At 42.1% G+C, this 17155-nt stretch overlaps 1 protein-coding gene across 1 annotated transcript in view; it reads left to right on the top strand.

The window, feature by feature from the left end:
• Positions 1-17155, top strand: part of LOC129698285 (short transient receptor potential channel 6-like) — a 111251-nt gene that overhangs the window by 82682 nt on the left and 11414 nt on the right. Inside the window, exons 8-9 of the mRNA XM_055637339.1 lie at positions 6489-6684; positions 15036-15239. Coding sequence (XP_055493314.1) covers positions 6489-6684; positions 15036-15239 — 400 coding nt within the window. The remainder of the gene's footprint in view (positions 1-6488; positions 6685-15035; positions 15240-17155) is intronic.

Below are 17155 nucleotides of genomic sequence, written 5' to 3'. Positions count from 1 at the left end.
GGATTGAGATCAGGGGGTCAGAGAGGTGGTCGAGGGTCACTGAAAAGAAGATTAGCTTTAGAAAATGGCGCACGAGGACAGCGAGCAGAGATAAAATACAAGGTAAGATAATCACTCAGAACCAGATGAATAGGCAGGAACCTACCTAAAGGAAGTCTACACACCATGCCAAACAAGTAGTTAGCATGTTCAACAGAAGAGAGTCTAACCTTTTGAAATTCAGCACCATTAACATCAATTTGGTCTATTTCACTAACCAGAAACTTAATTTGATCAGTCATTCTATTAATGAGTTTCATGGCTTCAAGAATATGTCAGAGGTGGGGTGCTTATTCACAATGTGGTGACTTAATTCATTTTTTTCAACTGTCTTCGCATTATTGACAAAGCTCAAGCTAGGAGTGTGATGAAATGCCATCCATTTTCTTTATTGGAACTGCATTCATAAGCATTAAGATCACCTGGGAAAAGCCAGACCAGTTTCTTGCCACTCCGTCCACTACCGTATCATCACCCATGATGCCGATGAATTGTTATTCCCCCAACAACGAGGCAGAGTACAGGAGGGCAATTGAAAATCTAAGATTGAACGGTGTCAGAATAGAGCAATCGTGCTCTCCATGTTAGCAACACCAAGGAGTTGATTCTTGACTTCAGGAGCGGAAAATAAAGGATCCATGAAACAGTCTTCATCAATAATGTGGCAGTGGAGGGAGTCAACAGATTTAAGTTTCTGGGCATGCATATCTCTGAAGATCTGTCCTGGGCTAGCACATTGATGCATCACGAAGAAAGCTCTTCATTGCCTCAACTTGCATGGAAGAATGGGGAGTATGTCACCGGGTCACGTCATAGAGCAACACAAAGTGGAAACAGGTCCCTTGGCCTAACTCTCACTTCTTTGTATTAAACCCCATCAACATTTCCATCTCAGCCCATCTGCTCAACCGATCAAGATCCTGTAGAAATTTCTGACAACCACCTTCACTATCTACAATGCGGCCCACTTTCATGTCATCTGAAAACTTACTAATCATACCTTGTATGTTCTAATCCAAATCATTGGCATAGATGACAAACAGCAATAGAATACATTATCAAACTTCTATTGATGTAGAAAGCATACTGACTGGTGGCATTACGGCTTGGTTTGGTACATATGGCAATTAAACACTCTTGACGTATTACTTACCTCCACCATCAGAATGTGTGCTCCGTTCCAGCAAGAACAGGTAGAGTTGCCAGTCACCAAGATTCCACTGACAACACCATGAAAGAAAGCAAGTAAGCTCATGGCAATATCTCCACCTGCAAGTACATTTCCCAATTATACAGCACCCAACCCTGGAAATGTATATCTCTTATCATTGGTTAAAATCCCTGAGCTTCCATTTTAACAGGCATAATGACTACAGCGGGTTGACAAGGCAGCTCGTCAGTCTGTATCAGACTAGAGTTGGCTCGCTGCCCTAATGTGGTGCTCACACATCTGCATCAACCTGATCCAGATCTGATATGGAGGACCTGCCCAGAAAAGCCTCCCATGAAGGGAAATAGGTGACATTGTCTCAGATCGCTCACAAGTGTCAAAGATCGTTAATAATTGGAGACATTTAGAAACAGTTCAAAGAGAGCAGAACAATTAAAAATGATAAGTGATTAGTAAATTTAATTTAGAATTGCTTAAAGTCCTGTAAAATTAATTAATATCAATAAGGTAAATTAAAATAAAGACCAAGATCATCTGTCTCACTTTAACTTTGGGGTTAACAACTCCATTCAAATGAGTGGAGCTTTCCCTGAGGTGCTTGGTGCACTGGGTATCCAAGCCCCCTGCTCAGGACACTGGGGATCAGTGGAAGGTTCAGCAGTAGGTTGGATGTGCTGATATCTGACCTTTCATCTTTGGTTCATGCACTTCAATGCACGAGGTGCAAAAGTCAGAGGTGAGGTAACCTGGGAGAGGTGAGCATGTTCCAACCCCGCATTTCTACAAATGTCTTCTCGAGAGTCTAGAAGAGATGACCAGACGATATAGCGTAATAGAGTCATACAGCATGGAAACAGGCCCTTCGGCCCAACTTGCCCACACCGGCCAACATGTCCCAGCTGCACTAGTCCCACCTGCCTGCGTTTGACCCATATGCCTCCAAACCCGTCCTATCCATGCACCTGTCTAACTGTTTCTTAAACGTTGGGATAGTCCCTGCCTCAACTACTTCCCCAGGCAGCTCGTTCCATACCCCCACCACCCTTTGTGTGAAACAGTTACCCCTCGGATTCCTATTAAATCTTTTCCCATTCACCTATGTCCTCTGGTCCACGATTCACCTACTCTGGGCAAGAGAATCTGTGCATCTACCCGATCTATTCCGCTCATGATTTTATACCCAAATGCTTTACTTAATTATTCAGCTGTCTGTAGGCAGTGTTCTGGGAAAAGAAAAAATGGGAATTAATATCCATACACAATAGGCAATAGACAATAGACAATAGGTGCAGGAGTAGGACATTTGGCCCTTTGAGCCAGCACCACCATTCAATGGCTGATCATCCCCAATCAGTACCCCGTTCCTGCCTTCTCCCCATATCCCCTGACTCCGCTATTTTTAAGATCCATTTCTAGCTCCCTCTTGAAAGCATCCAGAGAACCTGCCTCCAGCGCCCTCTGAGGCAGAGAACTCCACACCAAACTGAAAAGGAAACTATTTATTCCCTAGAATGGTTCTGACGCAGGAATCTTACCCACACATTTCATTTTCCTCTTAAGCAGGCATTTTTTTATTGAAGTTACTTCAGAAAAAGTTTCCAGTTATTTCTACAAATGTTGTTATAATTACATGTTGGATGTTGTCCAAGATAAATGGATGGGTTTGTGGCATAACAGATGTACACACAAAATAGAGAGGTGGCAAATTTTAAGTTGGTAAAAGGCAGCCAGACTGTATATGCCAAAACTTGGACAATAATATCTATTACATTAAATGTGATGGTGGAAATCCTGGTATGGAACATGTTGTACCCAGATGCAGCAACACATCTGTGTTCAACATCAAGTAGCCAACATTTAATCATCTACCGCTCTCATTTATGCCTTTTTCCTGATTCATTAATTTCTCGTTAAACAAAGTCTGCTTGATTAAAACAGAGAAACTCTATTCATCCTCAATCTTTTCTGCCATCGTTAGATTAGTGAAAGGGTGAATTCAGGATTGCTGAGCACTGGATCCTATTACAATTTAATCTGTCAAGTGATAACATTGTGAGAAACAGATTAAAACTCATTTTTCCCTACTGTGCAATGTGCTGAGTTTTCCAAAGTAATGACCAATAATTATTTGAGTTATATTAGTTTGAGTTACAGTTAGATCATGCCTCGATAGGAATAATTTGGCAGTACATCACATAACACAATAATGTAGCAAATTGCAGTACTGAGGAGATGTACCTTCCTCACCTCACTGTCTATAACTACGTCATTAACCTAATTGCTTTCAGCAAGAATACATTTTGGAGACAAATAGCTATATTTGAAGCTCTGTTTCCTGAAAGTTTACCATCCATATATGCTGATTATCTACTTTTTGATGTCCTTTTACAGTCTGCTTGCAGGTGAAAATTTTAGTTAGCGATCGTTCCTTGGGCATCTCACTGTATAGCCACATTAGGAACAACTTCCACTTTCGTCTTTAGGAATTTTACAGCCCTAAATGTAAAGATCATGGTTCCTAAAACATCACTTCATTCAGCTATTCATTTTGCACAGCAATTTCTGATTTTCCAACATGATTTATCACCAGGAAAATACTCAAATAACAAAATCATGATTAAGTATGCGGGGTTATTTATAATCTAAAATCGTTCTGATTAATCTGGACATGGTTACTGTAAAATAGAGTAAATCCATAACAATATACACGTTCAAAGGTTCAAAGGTCTTTTATTGTCATGTGTCCCAATTAAGGTATAGTGATATTCATATTACCATGCAGCCATACTAAAAAAAGCAACGACACACCACTACATAAAAGTTAACATAAACATCCATCACAGCGGATTCCCCACATTCCTCACTGTGATGGAAGGTAATAAAGTCTAATCTTCTTCCCTCATTTTCTCCCAGGGCAGTTGAACCATCATTGGGGCAATCGAAGCTCCCCCAACCGGCGGTCGAAGCCCCCACAACGGGGCGTTTGAAGCTCCCACGTCGGGGTGGTTGAAGCTCCCACGTTTGTATCTTCCAGAAATATTTTAATGTATTACATGAAAATAGGAAGTGCTGTAGAAGTAGCTGAATCAAGTTGCTGTCATGTATTGTTAGTGTTAAAATTGGCCAAATTAGAGGTATTATAAAATGGAGGATCTTTGCATTTGCAGGGCCTGTTTGGCTTCTTTCTGTGAGAAGTTATAAGATGTAAATTGGTGCCAGATAATCTGGAGCCCAGATTGATATGCAGGATAAGGTCAGATCCAGATGTCCTTCCTTTGTTAAAATTCATGAGGACTTTGCAGATGAGCTCAGAGGTGTTGCAAATGCAGAGTAAGGATTGGCCAAATATGGGGGAGTGTAAATACTGTTAATAATGTTGCAAGGTGTTTGTGCTGCTCTTTGATGATTGGCTGAGGTGTGAAACTTTGTTTGAATTGTTTATACAACCTGGGAGAATGTTGCATTTCCTCGGTTGACTGACTTCCTTCCAGAACCTTCTGTAGAAACATTGTACTTTGTAATTGTGTTAGGGAACTGTCAATAACAGTATAATGTAATCGATATTTATGATTGGTTTGTAGGGGCTGCCACCCCCTATAGTTTCACGCCACAGGGTCCGATAACCTATAAAGAGCGAACCGCACAAGGATCAAAGTCGATCTTTTGAAGGGGCGCTTTGGACTGCGTAATCGTTTGGAAGTGTTTGCTTGCATGAGGCTGAAGGGCTTGAACAAGCAGAGACAAGGATCGGGCCCGTGGTGGATAGGTGTTGTATAGTGAGTTTGTTGTTGTTGGAAGGAATAAAGTTTAGTGATCCGGTGCTTGACTCAGTGTTTTACTGAACTACACTAAGGGGGATAAGCTCTAGGAGCATAATTACATTAGAAGGGGCTACTGAGACAAACCCTGGGTGAAGTGAATGGACATTTAGAGCATTGGATGGTGATGCTAATCAAGCTGCTCTGCTCTGGATGGTGTCAGGGGTTTTAGGAGTGACAAGATGTGGAGAATGCACTTTGTCATGGAATAACTATGGGATGTGAGGAGGTAGGATTATTAATCATAGGAGCTGTGAACTGATAGTAGTGATGAAAACACAAAGAGAAACTAGAACATGAGATACTAAAAAAAAGGGTCATTATCAAATTTATTAGTTTTAGAGGAATTGTACTAATGTGGCTCATTGTCTCAAAAGCAATTCTCAGATAGGTTGTGAATAGGTGTTAGAGAGCCAGGAGAACCTAAGCATCTTGAAATTAGAGGCACTTACAGTACATTTAGAATGGGAGAGAGAACAATTCCCACATAGCATCTTTGTCCATAGGGACAAGTTGAAGCCATACCATAACAGGTAATAAAGAGAATTTTAAAACCAAATAGTCTCATGATAGCATATATGTCTGAAGAAGGGCCTCGACAAGAAACATCACCCATTCCTTCTCTCCCGAGATGCTGCCTGTCCCGCTGAGTTACTCCAGCATTTGTATCTACTTTATGTCATATATAAAATTTGATATGAATTTAAGAGGACATTATTGCCATAGAGGGAGTGCAGAGAAGGTTCACCAGACTGATTCCTGGGATGTCAGGACTGTCTTATGAAGAAAGACTGGATAGAGTTGGTTTATACTCTCTAGAATTTAGGAGATTGAGAGGGGATCTTATAGAAACTTACAAAATTCTTAAGGGGTTGGACAGGCTAGATGCAGGAAGATTGCTCCTGATGTTGGGGAAGTCCAGGACAAGGGGTCACAGCTTAAGAATAGAGGGGGAAATCCTTTAAAACCGAGATGAGAAGAACTTTTTTCACACAGAGTGGTGAATCTCTGGAACTCTCTGCCACAGAGGGTAGTCGAGGCCAGTTCATTGGCTATATTTAAGAGGGAGTTAGATGTGGCCCTTGTGGCTAAGGGGATCAGAGGGTATGGAGAGAAGGCAGGTACGGGATACTGAGTTGGATGATCAGCCATGATCATAATGAATGGCGGTGCAGGCTCGAAGGGCCGAATGGCCTACTCCTGCACCTAATTTCTATGTTTCTATGTAATAAAGAGAATTTTAAAACCAAATAGTCTCACAATAGCATATATTTCTGAAGAAGGGCCTCGACCAGAAACATCAACCATTCCTTCTCTCCAGAGATGCTGCCTGTCCCGCTGAGTTACTCCAGCATTTGTATCTTCTTTATATCATATATAAAATTTGACATGAATTTAAGAGGTGTATTTTGAATTGATACATAGAATGGATGTAATGTTATTTACTATTTCTCTTGCAGTGTTGAAGAAAGCTTTAAAACGTTGTTTTGGGCTATATTTGGATTATCGGAAGTCAAGTCTGTGGTCATCAATTATGACCACAAATTTATCGAAAATATTGGCTATGTTTTGTATGGTGTATACCATGTGACAATGGTCATTGTGCTTCTGAATATGCTGATTGCGATGATTAACAGTTCCTTTCAGGAAATTGAGGTAAAATTTTAATTTCTTAAAATTGCTCTGTTTTTAATGTTATGACTGGTAAAAACAGGGTCCCGATCCAAAGCATCATCCATCCATGTTTACCAGAAATGCTGTGTTACTCCAGTGCTTTGTGTTGTTTTTGTAAACTGGCATCTGCAGTTCCTTGCTTCTAAAAATAGGCAATTGATTGTTATTGAAAAATTAAAATATGACATAAAAAACTGTCTACGTCTTATGAATAGAATTTGGTAAAGTGCTCATTTCCATATTATAGGATATGTCTATGACTTTATGACTCAATTCATTACAGACAACAGAGATCAAAATTTTATGTCATAATATTTTATTTTTTCAGTAACCAAATTCGAAACATAAAGACACAGCATGGGTAATGGGCACTCTGACCTAACATGCCGATGAAGATGCCCCATCCAAGCTGGTCCCATATGCTTCACCTGGCCCATATTCCTCTCTCAATCCTTCAAATCCATGTATCTGAATAAATGTCATTTAAATGTTGTTATTGTACCTGTCTTAACTGCTTCATCTGGCAGCTTATTTCATATACCCACACCCTCTGTATGGAAAATGTTCCCCTCAGGTTTCTATTAAATCTTTGCTCTCTCACCTTGAACCTATGCCAGTTACTCATTCGCTTACCTTGGGAGAAAGACTCTGCATTTACCCTATTTCTCTCATAATTTTATATACCTCTATACGATCAATCCTCAGCTTCAAGGAGCAAAGTCCCACTTGTTCAACTTTGTCCTATACTGTAGCTCAGGTCCCCAAGTCCTTGGAACAACTTCTTAAAGCTTCTCTGCTTCATTCTTTGCAGCTTAATAGCATTATTCCTACAGCAAGGTGACCAAAACTGAACCCAATACTCCATCGCTCCAACTCCTTCGCTCCATAGATGCTGCTGCACCCGCTGAGGTTCTCCAGCATTTTTGTGTACCTCCAATAATCCAAATGTGGCCCCGCCATTGTCTTGTACAATTATAACATAATGTCCCGATTTTTATACGCAAATCCCTGACTGATGATGGTCTGCCTGCCAAAAACCTTCTTGACCGCCCTATCCACATGAGATACCATTTTAGAGAACAATGTACCTGCACTCCAAGATCTCTCTGCTCTACAACACTCCCCAGTACCTGACCATTTACTGTGAAAGTCCTGCCCTGATTTGACCTCCAAAAATACAACACCTCACACTTCACTGAATTAAACTACATTTGCCATTCCTTGGGCCACTTGCCCAGTTGACCAAGATCCCACAGTAATTCTTGATGAACATCGTCATTGTCAACAATAGCACCTATTTTAGTTTCTTCTGCAAACTTGTAATCATGGCTTGTACATTCTTATACGAGTTATTGATATTGATGATAGACAGCAATGGGCCCAGCAACGATGGCTGAGGTACACCACTAGTCACCGGCTTTCGGTCCGAAAAACAACCTTCTTGCTGGGCCACCCTAGTTCCACCACCACCCTCTGCTTCCAACTATGAAGCCAATTATCTAATCAGTTAGCTAGCTCTCTCTGAATCCCATGTGATAGAAACATAGAAACATAGAAAATAGGTGCAGGAGTAGGCCTGCACCGCCATTCAATATGATCATGGCTGATCATCCAACTCGGTATCCTGTACCTGCCTTCTCTCCATACCCCTTTAGCCACAAGGGCCACATCTAACTGCCTCTTAAATATAGCCAACAAAATGGCCTCAACTACCTTCTGTGGCAGGGAATTCCAGAGATTCACCACTCTCTGTGTGAAAAATGTTTTTCTCATCTCGGTCCTAAAAGATTTCCCCCTTATCCTTAAACTGTGACCCCTTGTTCTGGACATCCCCAACATCGGGAACATCGTGATCTAACCTTCCAGAGCATGGAATCTTTACCAAAACCTTATTGAAGTCCATATAGACAATGTTTAGAGCCCTGCCCTTCAACCTTCAATACACTCAATCAATTTCAAGAGACATGATCAATTATACATAAAGCCACGCTGACTATTCCGAATCCATATGATAATGAATAATAAAGTACAGAAAGTCCACATTATTCATGAGGCATAGGGGCATAGGCTTTGGCAGATATGAAAAAATCATGGAAACCATGAAGACCACTGGCATTTACACGAATATTCCAATAATGTACATGCTGAATGCTCTGACAACTTGTAGGTAAATTTCAGCTTCTTTTTCAGTTTTGTTTCAGCTTATACGTATCCTCGGTGTTCTCAATCATCAACTTCAGTCGTAAACTTTCTCACATTTCTGACTACCCCACACACGACCCCCGTGTTGCTGAAGTCCAATTTATGAGCACACTGACCCACAGATGATAAGTCAGCAGATATTGGGGACATGCGTGTTGCAAAGGGCAAGACTCTCCACTTACAGTATTTGTTTCCGCTGACTTCAATTCAACCAATCATAATGGTTCTGAAATTATGTTTGAAAGTTTACTGAAATTAAATACTTATTCTATGACAATATCTTCCCTGACTGTAGCCTAATAGCAAGTTCCGTTGTATTATACTCACTGTCAGTGCAATGGTTTCTTACTGTTAGATTATTAATTAATTCTGGTCCATTACCCACCATTAAATCTAATGTGGCTTGTTGGTTTGAAGATGGATAGCTGCGAGGAGCTGTCTCAAATATGTTATAGAAATACATTTGGCATAAAATGTTAGCTGTTTTCTCATACAAATATGTATGGAAATTAAAATTTCTTGTAATTGTCATCTACTTTTTAGACTCCCAAATAAAGATAAGTAGGTCCTATAATCATCCAAAAGCAATATGAAGCCTTGATAGACACATTGAATCATTTAAAGATCTAACAGGAAGCAATTTTATTTAACTAAACGATATAAAAAAAAGCATAAATTACTCATACCTTTAATGATAATCTTGAATGCGCTATATATCATCTTGAGGAGAAGTACTGTGACTCTCAGACCTTGCTCATTTTGTGGTGGGGTTGAGGGAATGGCTCACTCCTCCTCTGGGCAAACTAGGAAACGAAGGTTGGAAGAAAGAGGCAGGAAGATGAGAGTGAAGATGAGAGGCCCAAGGTTGCGATGCTTCTCGTGGTCTTGTGGCTCGCATATCTTTTGTAAAGGACACTCGCTCAAGAAAAGCACCTGTACACACTTCTTCTCTTTCAATGGCATTGTGTTATGATTCAAAGCTTCTGAAAAAGAATTGGAAATAGTCCTGGGACTGACCTTACGAGTGTGGGTATCCATGGGGAGCAATCAGTGGATAATGGGGACTGAATGCATTGGATTGTTGGGGCTTGTACCATGGAATAAAAGCAATTTGATTCCACAGTTTAACATGCCTTGGTGGTGAGGTAATCCAATTAGATTGCACTTTGCTGTGTTTTAATCAGCAGATCTCAGTATTAGAATCATAGAGTCCTACAGTGCCGATCAACAAGCCCCATCTACACGTCCCACCTGCCTGCATTTGGCCCATATCCCATAACATTGTGGTAGTACCTGCCGCAACTACCTCCTCCGGCAGGTCGTTTCTGCCGGGTCTTGCGTCAACCGTGGGTGACCGGCTCAGCTGCCACGTCATGTTGGCCGTGGCACTCTGCGAGATTCTCCTAAATCAAACTAAATCACACTATAGATTTTCCATCACTTCATCCATCGCAAAAAGTTATCTCAGAATATCTCAAGCCGAAATGCCCAAAACTTAACTTCCTATTCTATTCCCATTTAAGGTGAAGGGGAAAAGATTGGTTCTTTTAAAAGATTAGACCAGTTGGTCTGCACAGGTTTAATGAAAACAACCAGATATATCATCGGGTCCAGATGGGTTCACCCTCCTGAAGGATCTTCTTCTATGTCTCAGTGACTGGGGAATGGGGGCCCAGGATGGTACATCAGTGCTCTCCCTATCAAATTGTGCAATGAATGCATTCAGCTTGTCTGGGAGTGATGCTTCGCTGTTGCTTCAGTTGCCCCCTGATTTCGCCTTGCAGGAATTGATGGCGTGCATGTCCTGCCACAGCAGCCGAACATCCGCCTCATCCTCCAATTTAGAGTGAAGATCCCTTTTAGTCTTTGTGATGGCTCTATTAAAGTCATATCTGGACTTCTTGTATGACTCTGCCTCGCAAGACTTGAATGACGAGATCTGGTCCTCAGTGAATGTGGACCTTCTGGTTCATCCATAGTTTCATGTTGGGGAAAACGCTGATGTTTTTTTTGGAAACACACACTTCGTTATGAAGTCAGTAACTACTGTGACGTATCCATTCAGGCCTGTTGCCGAGTCCTTTCTTTTGCTAAGCAACTGGACCAGCAATCTAAAAACAAACCTTGCTAATGTTGGAAATCTGAAATAAAAACAAGAATTGCAGGAAACACTGAGTGCCCACGGAGAGAAAAAGAGTCAACATTTTAGGTTAATGACCTCTTATAAAATATAAGAAAAATTTGGTGAAATGCGTTAACTGAGAAAGGGAGAGGGGATGGAAGAGCAAAGAGAGAGGTTAGTCTAAAATAAACTGAAGGAAACAAATAGTGATGGTTCATTCAGCTCATCTGGTCTGTAAGAGGGTGATGACGACATCATTCAGCTCATCTGTCTGGAAGAGATGCAAATAGAAAGAGGACCAGAGAGAAGAAGGAGGGGAGGAAATAATTTTGTGGCTGGGATTTGCAGACAGGAGAAGCAAAGCTCTGCTCATGCTGGGGGACCGGGTAAAAAGAGAGAATGTTGGTAAAACAGCACATTAGCAGAGGGAGAAACAAAGCTAACAATTTATATTGATGATGTTTTGAACCAGTCGGCTCTAATGCAATAAAGAAAAGCTAGTTACCTGAAATAGTTAAATTCAATGTTGAATCCTGAGTCATAGAGTCATACAGCACAGAAACAGACCCTTTGGTCCAACTTTTATGGGGCGTCTATTGCATATCTTGGGTATGCAAGCAAATAATTTCACTGTGATTTATCACATGTGACAATAAAGCATTTATTCAATAAAGTATTCATTCAACTTGTCCAAACCGCCCACATGCCCCATCTAAGCTAGTCTCATTTGCCCATGTTCTGCCCATAAACTTTCCTATCTATGTACCTGTTCTTTTAAATTTTGTTGTTAAAATAACTGTTTCACAACATGCCAGCTGCTTTCATCCTGGTTGTCAGTCTGACCCTGAGATAGGCTAACAATTATGTATCTGTTCCCAATCAAGATCCCCTGCTTCCTCCTGTGTGACCACCCTCTGATTCCAGCGTGGCTCGGCTCGGCTCAGCTGCCATTGAAACTCTTATGCATGTCTTAATTACTTCTGGCATGGCTACTCCGAGGCAGTCCTGGCGGCCACTCTGCTTCCAGTGTGGATAAACTTGAGGCGGTTGAAAACTTTTCAGTATTCAGATTTCTTCTTTCATGTTTTATTAGCATCACCCACAGTCTGCTCACCGCTCCCACAACTTTCCTTTGGATAGGAAGCAGCAGTGGCGGTTTTAGCAGCCTGTACCAACACTAGCTGGGCTTATTAGAAGGCAGCTGGTGAGGAGGTCTGGACGGAAGTATCTGTATCCGGCAGACGGGCCAAGTCACGCCAGTTATTTGTGGAAGCAGTTGTTGTATGGAGCAGGTGTAGTTAATCTCAGCAGCTTTCTGGAGCAGAGTCTTGCAGAGTCTGGAGCCCTTACTTTGTTAGTGGCTGTGAATGTCGTCAGTGCAACCCTTTCCGTCCTGATGTCCTTCAGTCTTTTCAGAACATGTCAAAGCCGACTGTGTTGACAGTGCGAATCATTGCACCACCTTCTCTGCCCCCTCTTTAGTCTTCAGGTGGGGTGAGTGTGGAGTTGGTAACATTATAGGAAATACTAGACTGTGGGACACGTTGGGTCCCATGTTCACACGGGAGGGCTGGTCCCCCAACTCAATATTTCACCTCTCCACCAATTCCAATATTGGTGGCCAGTGTGGGTGGGCGGCTTTCTGGAGTGCTAGTATGGGTGTTGTGGGCTGCAGGGACTGGTATTCAGAGGGCTTGTATTGACATTGTGGGCCGAATGAATTATTGGGCTGGCAGCTCAGTCACTCAAGCCTGGTGTGCTGGCAGCTCACTCACGGCTGGTGGGCTGGCAGTTGAGTCACGGAATTTGAATTCCATTTCAAGCAGGGTGCAAGGCCACCAAATTCAAGTGCAGTTTCGTACCACTTGAAGCAGGGTGCAAGGCCACCAAATTCAAGTACAGTTTCGTACCAATTCAAGCAGTTTCATACCAATTCAAACAGGGTGCAAGGCCACCAAACTCAAATGCAGTTTCATACCATTTCAAGGAGGGTGCAAGGTGCAGATCAGCTCAATCAATTTATTGGCCAAAGATGTACACATACAAGGATTTTGCATGTGGTAAAACACAATGCACAGCAGACAATCATAAAAAAATTATAAGTAAAAAAGTGTAAATTAAGTGCAAGTGTAAAGGGGCAGTTTTGCTATATATTGCACATGTAGATATCTAAAGTGCACTCGGAAAGCTCATGCGTTTGGTTTACAGATCAGAATGTTTAGTGGTGTAGTGTGGCTGTTAAGTAGAGCTACCGCTTTTGGGACAAAGCTGTTCTTGTGTCTGGATGTGGAGGTTTACTGAGGGGAGGAATTCAAAGAGTTTGCGGCCAGGGTGAGAGGGGTCAGAGATGATCTTACCCGCTCGCCTCTTGGCCCCTGCAGCGTACAGTTTGTCGATGGTGGGGAAGGTTGCAGCCGACAACCTTCTCAGCTGAGCAGATGTGCTGCAGTCTCTGGGAGTCATGTTTTGGTGGCTAAGCTGAACCAGACCATGATGGAGGAGGTGAGGACAGCCACCATGATGGCACTGCAAGACTGGGCCATCATTGCCTGTGGAAGTATAAGACTGGACCATCATAAAACAGTGCAGCCTGAATAGGTCCTTCGGCCCACCATATCTGTGCCAAACATGATACCAAGATAATTAATCTCATTTGCCTGCAGTTCATCCATATTCTGCAATTCTCTACATGTCCCTGCACCTATCTAAAAGCCTCTTAAATGTCACTACCTGATCTGAATCTGCCACTAACCTTGGCAGCAGTTTCCAAGCACCCACCATCATCTCTGTGTAAAAAAAAAACTTATATCTGTGGCTCTCCTTTAAACATTGTCCCTCTAACCTGGGAGCCCTTTAGTTTTTTAACATTTCCACCCTGGAAAAAAGGTTCTGACTGTCTCCTATATCCATGTATCTCCTACATTCATATACTCTGTTAGGTCTCCCCTCAACCAGCAGAACTCCAGAGAAATCAATCCAAGTCCATCCAACCTTCTCCTTGTAGCTCATACCTTCCTATCCAGGCAGCGTTCTGGTAAACCTATTCTACTCCCGCTCCAAAGACCCATCATCCTTCCTGCATGGGGTGACCAGAACTGTAGCAAAACTCCAACAGTTTGTTGCTCTGTTTTTCCTGCTGAATTCTGCTGTGTCGTCCGCATTCGAGCAGTTGGACTCTGATGGCTCTCAATTGGCAACACATTTTGTGGTTCTGGTGACAATCCCCACACAAATGCAGAGCGTTCCCATATTGAAAGCCATAGCCTTCACTCAAAATCTGACCAAGCATTGATCTTGAAGTGTACGGAAGACCCAAGCAGAATAGGCTGTGAAAATCTGTGTGGAAATTGGCAGCAACGTTGATGACATTTTCTATGCAAGAATGATACAAGGGAGGAAAACAATGTATTGGGAAAAATAGCAAGCATAGGAAGCATTGTAGATTTGAGCAAATAATATATCCCATGAAAAGCAAAGTTAGGAGCCAAGTTAGGAATTGCGTTTTTTTTTTGGCAGAGAGAGATTAATCAAATGACAATGTGTTTAAGGTGGGACCAAGTTCAGCAGAGATATGCCCCTGTCCCACTTAGGAAACCTGAACGGAAACCACTGGAGACTTTGTGCCCCACCCAAGGTTTCCGTGTGGTTCCCGGAGGTTTTTGTCAGTCTCCCTACCTGCTTCCACTATACCTGCAACCTCCGGTAACCACCTTCAACCTCCGGGAACCGCACGGAATCCTTGTGTGGGGCGCAAAGTCTCCAGAGGTTTCCGTTGTAGGTTTCCTAAGTGGGACAGAGGCATAAGGTGGTGGGAGGTGGAACTAATTTAACATCTATTCAAAAAGAAGCAGAGGCCCTACAGCCATTCTGTTTGAGGGTGGAGACGCAGAGGTGTTGATGAAAATGAAATGGGAGCTGGAACCTGGCCATGGAAAGGTCAGATGTACCTCTGATGACACTGGACCAGTAGAGAAAAAGTAGTAAACATCATGTTTTCTTGATTTTGTAGAATGATGCTGATGTGGAATGGAAGTTTGCCAGAGCTAAGTTATGGATTTCCTACTTTGAAGAAGGGCAGACACTTGCCGTGCCTTTTAACTTGGTGCCAAGTCCCAAGGCCTTCTTTTATCTTCTTTTGAGAATCAAGAAGTTTCTGCCTAATCTTCGGCGATGTAGCAAAGGACAGTGCCAGGAAAATGCAGAGATGACAAAGGTAATGGTTTGATAATTAAAGCATTCACTGGATATTCTCTGCAAACAATTCTTGAATAATATGCTTAATAACAGCGAGGCAAGGAGCTATCATCCATTGTATGCATATAAACTAATATACTGTAAGAGGATAAATATGCAAAGCTAATTAGAGAACACAAACTGAGACAACAAAAGGTGACAAATGAAAGCAAGAGCTACAATAAATCAGACTTCTAAAAGAAACTTGGGATATGAAAAGCAACAAAGCATGTTTTTACAATTATATTAGGAAAATATAATTTCCTAATATAAATGATTTCATTTATTTATAGATATTGTTTATGACATTTTATAAATATTTTTGTTTTTTTGTATGCTGTTTCACATTTGCTTTTTATTCTTTTATTCTGTCCGAAATAAATAACTAATAAATAAATAAATAAATAAATAAAAATATTGAATAACTGAGCATAGAAACATTTTACAAGAAAAAGGAAATTATGGGCATGTTAAATAACTATATTGTATTGGTGTTTGGAGTAGAGAAAAGGAAAATGATGTTGGGACAAACAAAAGACTAACATTTAATCAGGGTAGCTTCTCATCAAAATCAATAAATTGGTCAAAGCATTTGTGAGCATCCTTAGATTCTTATATATCACTATTTAATTAGGTCATGGTATCATGGTTGCCACTTCTGTACAAACCTTTTTTTTGATAGTAAACAGTGCTTAATTAACGACAGAGAATGGTGGAAATAATCAGCAGGTCAGGCAGCATTTGTGGAGGGAGAAACACAGTTAACATTCCAGACTCTTGGCGTTTCAACCGAATTGAGAACATTTAGAAAGTAAGCATGTTTAAAGTTGCAGAGCTGATGGAGGGATGGAGAGGACAGAGGGAATGTTTGTGATAGGATGGATACCAAACGAAGTTCAGTGTAGACTAGAAGAAGCTTGTTAATAGAAACTAACCTCCATTTTATAAATTTCTCTCTCTTCATCTGCTCTTTTTTACACATCTTCCGGAAATTATTAAACCTTCAACAATGTCTCCTATTTGTTAACAATTGATATTAATATATTTATATACACAAGTTTTTACAAACAATTAAATATTTGAAAACCATGCATATACATAGATAGGAACGATAATCTATACATAACTAAAACCCTGATCTTGTTATCTTCCGGATAATCTGGTCTTTCTATTTGCTCAAAACAGTTCACTATAGCGCTACGATTTTTTGCCAGTTCACTCACCGTTCTCCTGTGCTGCGATTGCACCAAGTTTCGTTCCGATCGGCTGAATGTTGTAAAAGTTAGCGAGGTTTAAAAATCTTAAAAACCGCGCGTGCGCAGATCGATCTCGTCTCCTGCTAGTCGGCACGGCGTGGATTGGTATTTTCTCCTTCACAGTCCGCTCCTTCCTGCGCCATCATGTCTTTACTGTAGCTGAGGATGGCTGGCAGAGGTTTCCAACCGGACAATTTTTGCGGTGACCCGAAGCGGCCCAGCCCCAAGCAGCCCAGCCCCAAGCAGCCCAGCCCCAAGCAGCCCAGCCCCAAGCAGCCCTGCCCCAAGCAGCCCTGCCCCAAGCAGCCCAGCCCCAAGCAGCCCAGCCCCAATCAGAACAGCGTTGGAGATCCGACTGAGCCCAGCGTGGGAGACCCAACCCAGCGTCAGGAACCCAGCCCAGCCCAGAGTCCGAGGCCCAGCCCAGCCCAGAGTCAGCGACACAGCCCAGCCCAGCCCAGCCCGAAACGGATTTGTCGCCAAACAGAAAGCGGAGACTCTGACCGCGGCAAAGTAGAACGACCAGTGACCAGTGCCCGCTGTGAGTCCCCATCGCACCGCCAATTCCAGCCACTACCCCTCTGGTCCCCCTCGTTGGCTCCTCCCACCCTCCCCCGTCATGCCCCCCTCTCCCCCCTGG

This window comes from Leucoraja erinacea, chromosome 6, assembly GCF_028641065.1.
Source record: "Leucoraja erinacea ecotype New England chromosome 6, Leri_hhj_1, whole genome shotgun sequence".
NCBI lineage: Eukaryota > Metazoa > Chordata > Chondrichthyes > Rajiformes > Rajidae > Leucoraja > Leucoraja erinaceus.
The sequence above is the reverse complement of the archived record's forward strand: the minus strand, read 5'-3'. Positions and strand labels throughout refer to the sequence as shown.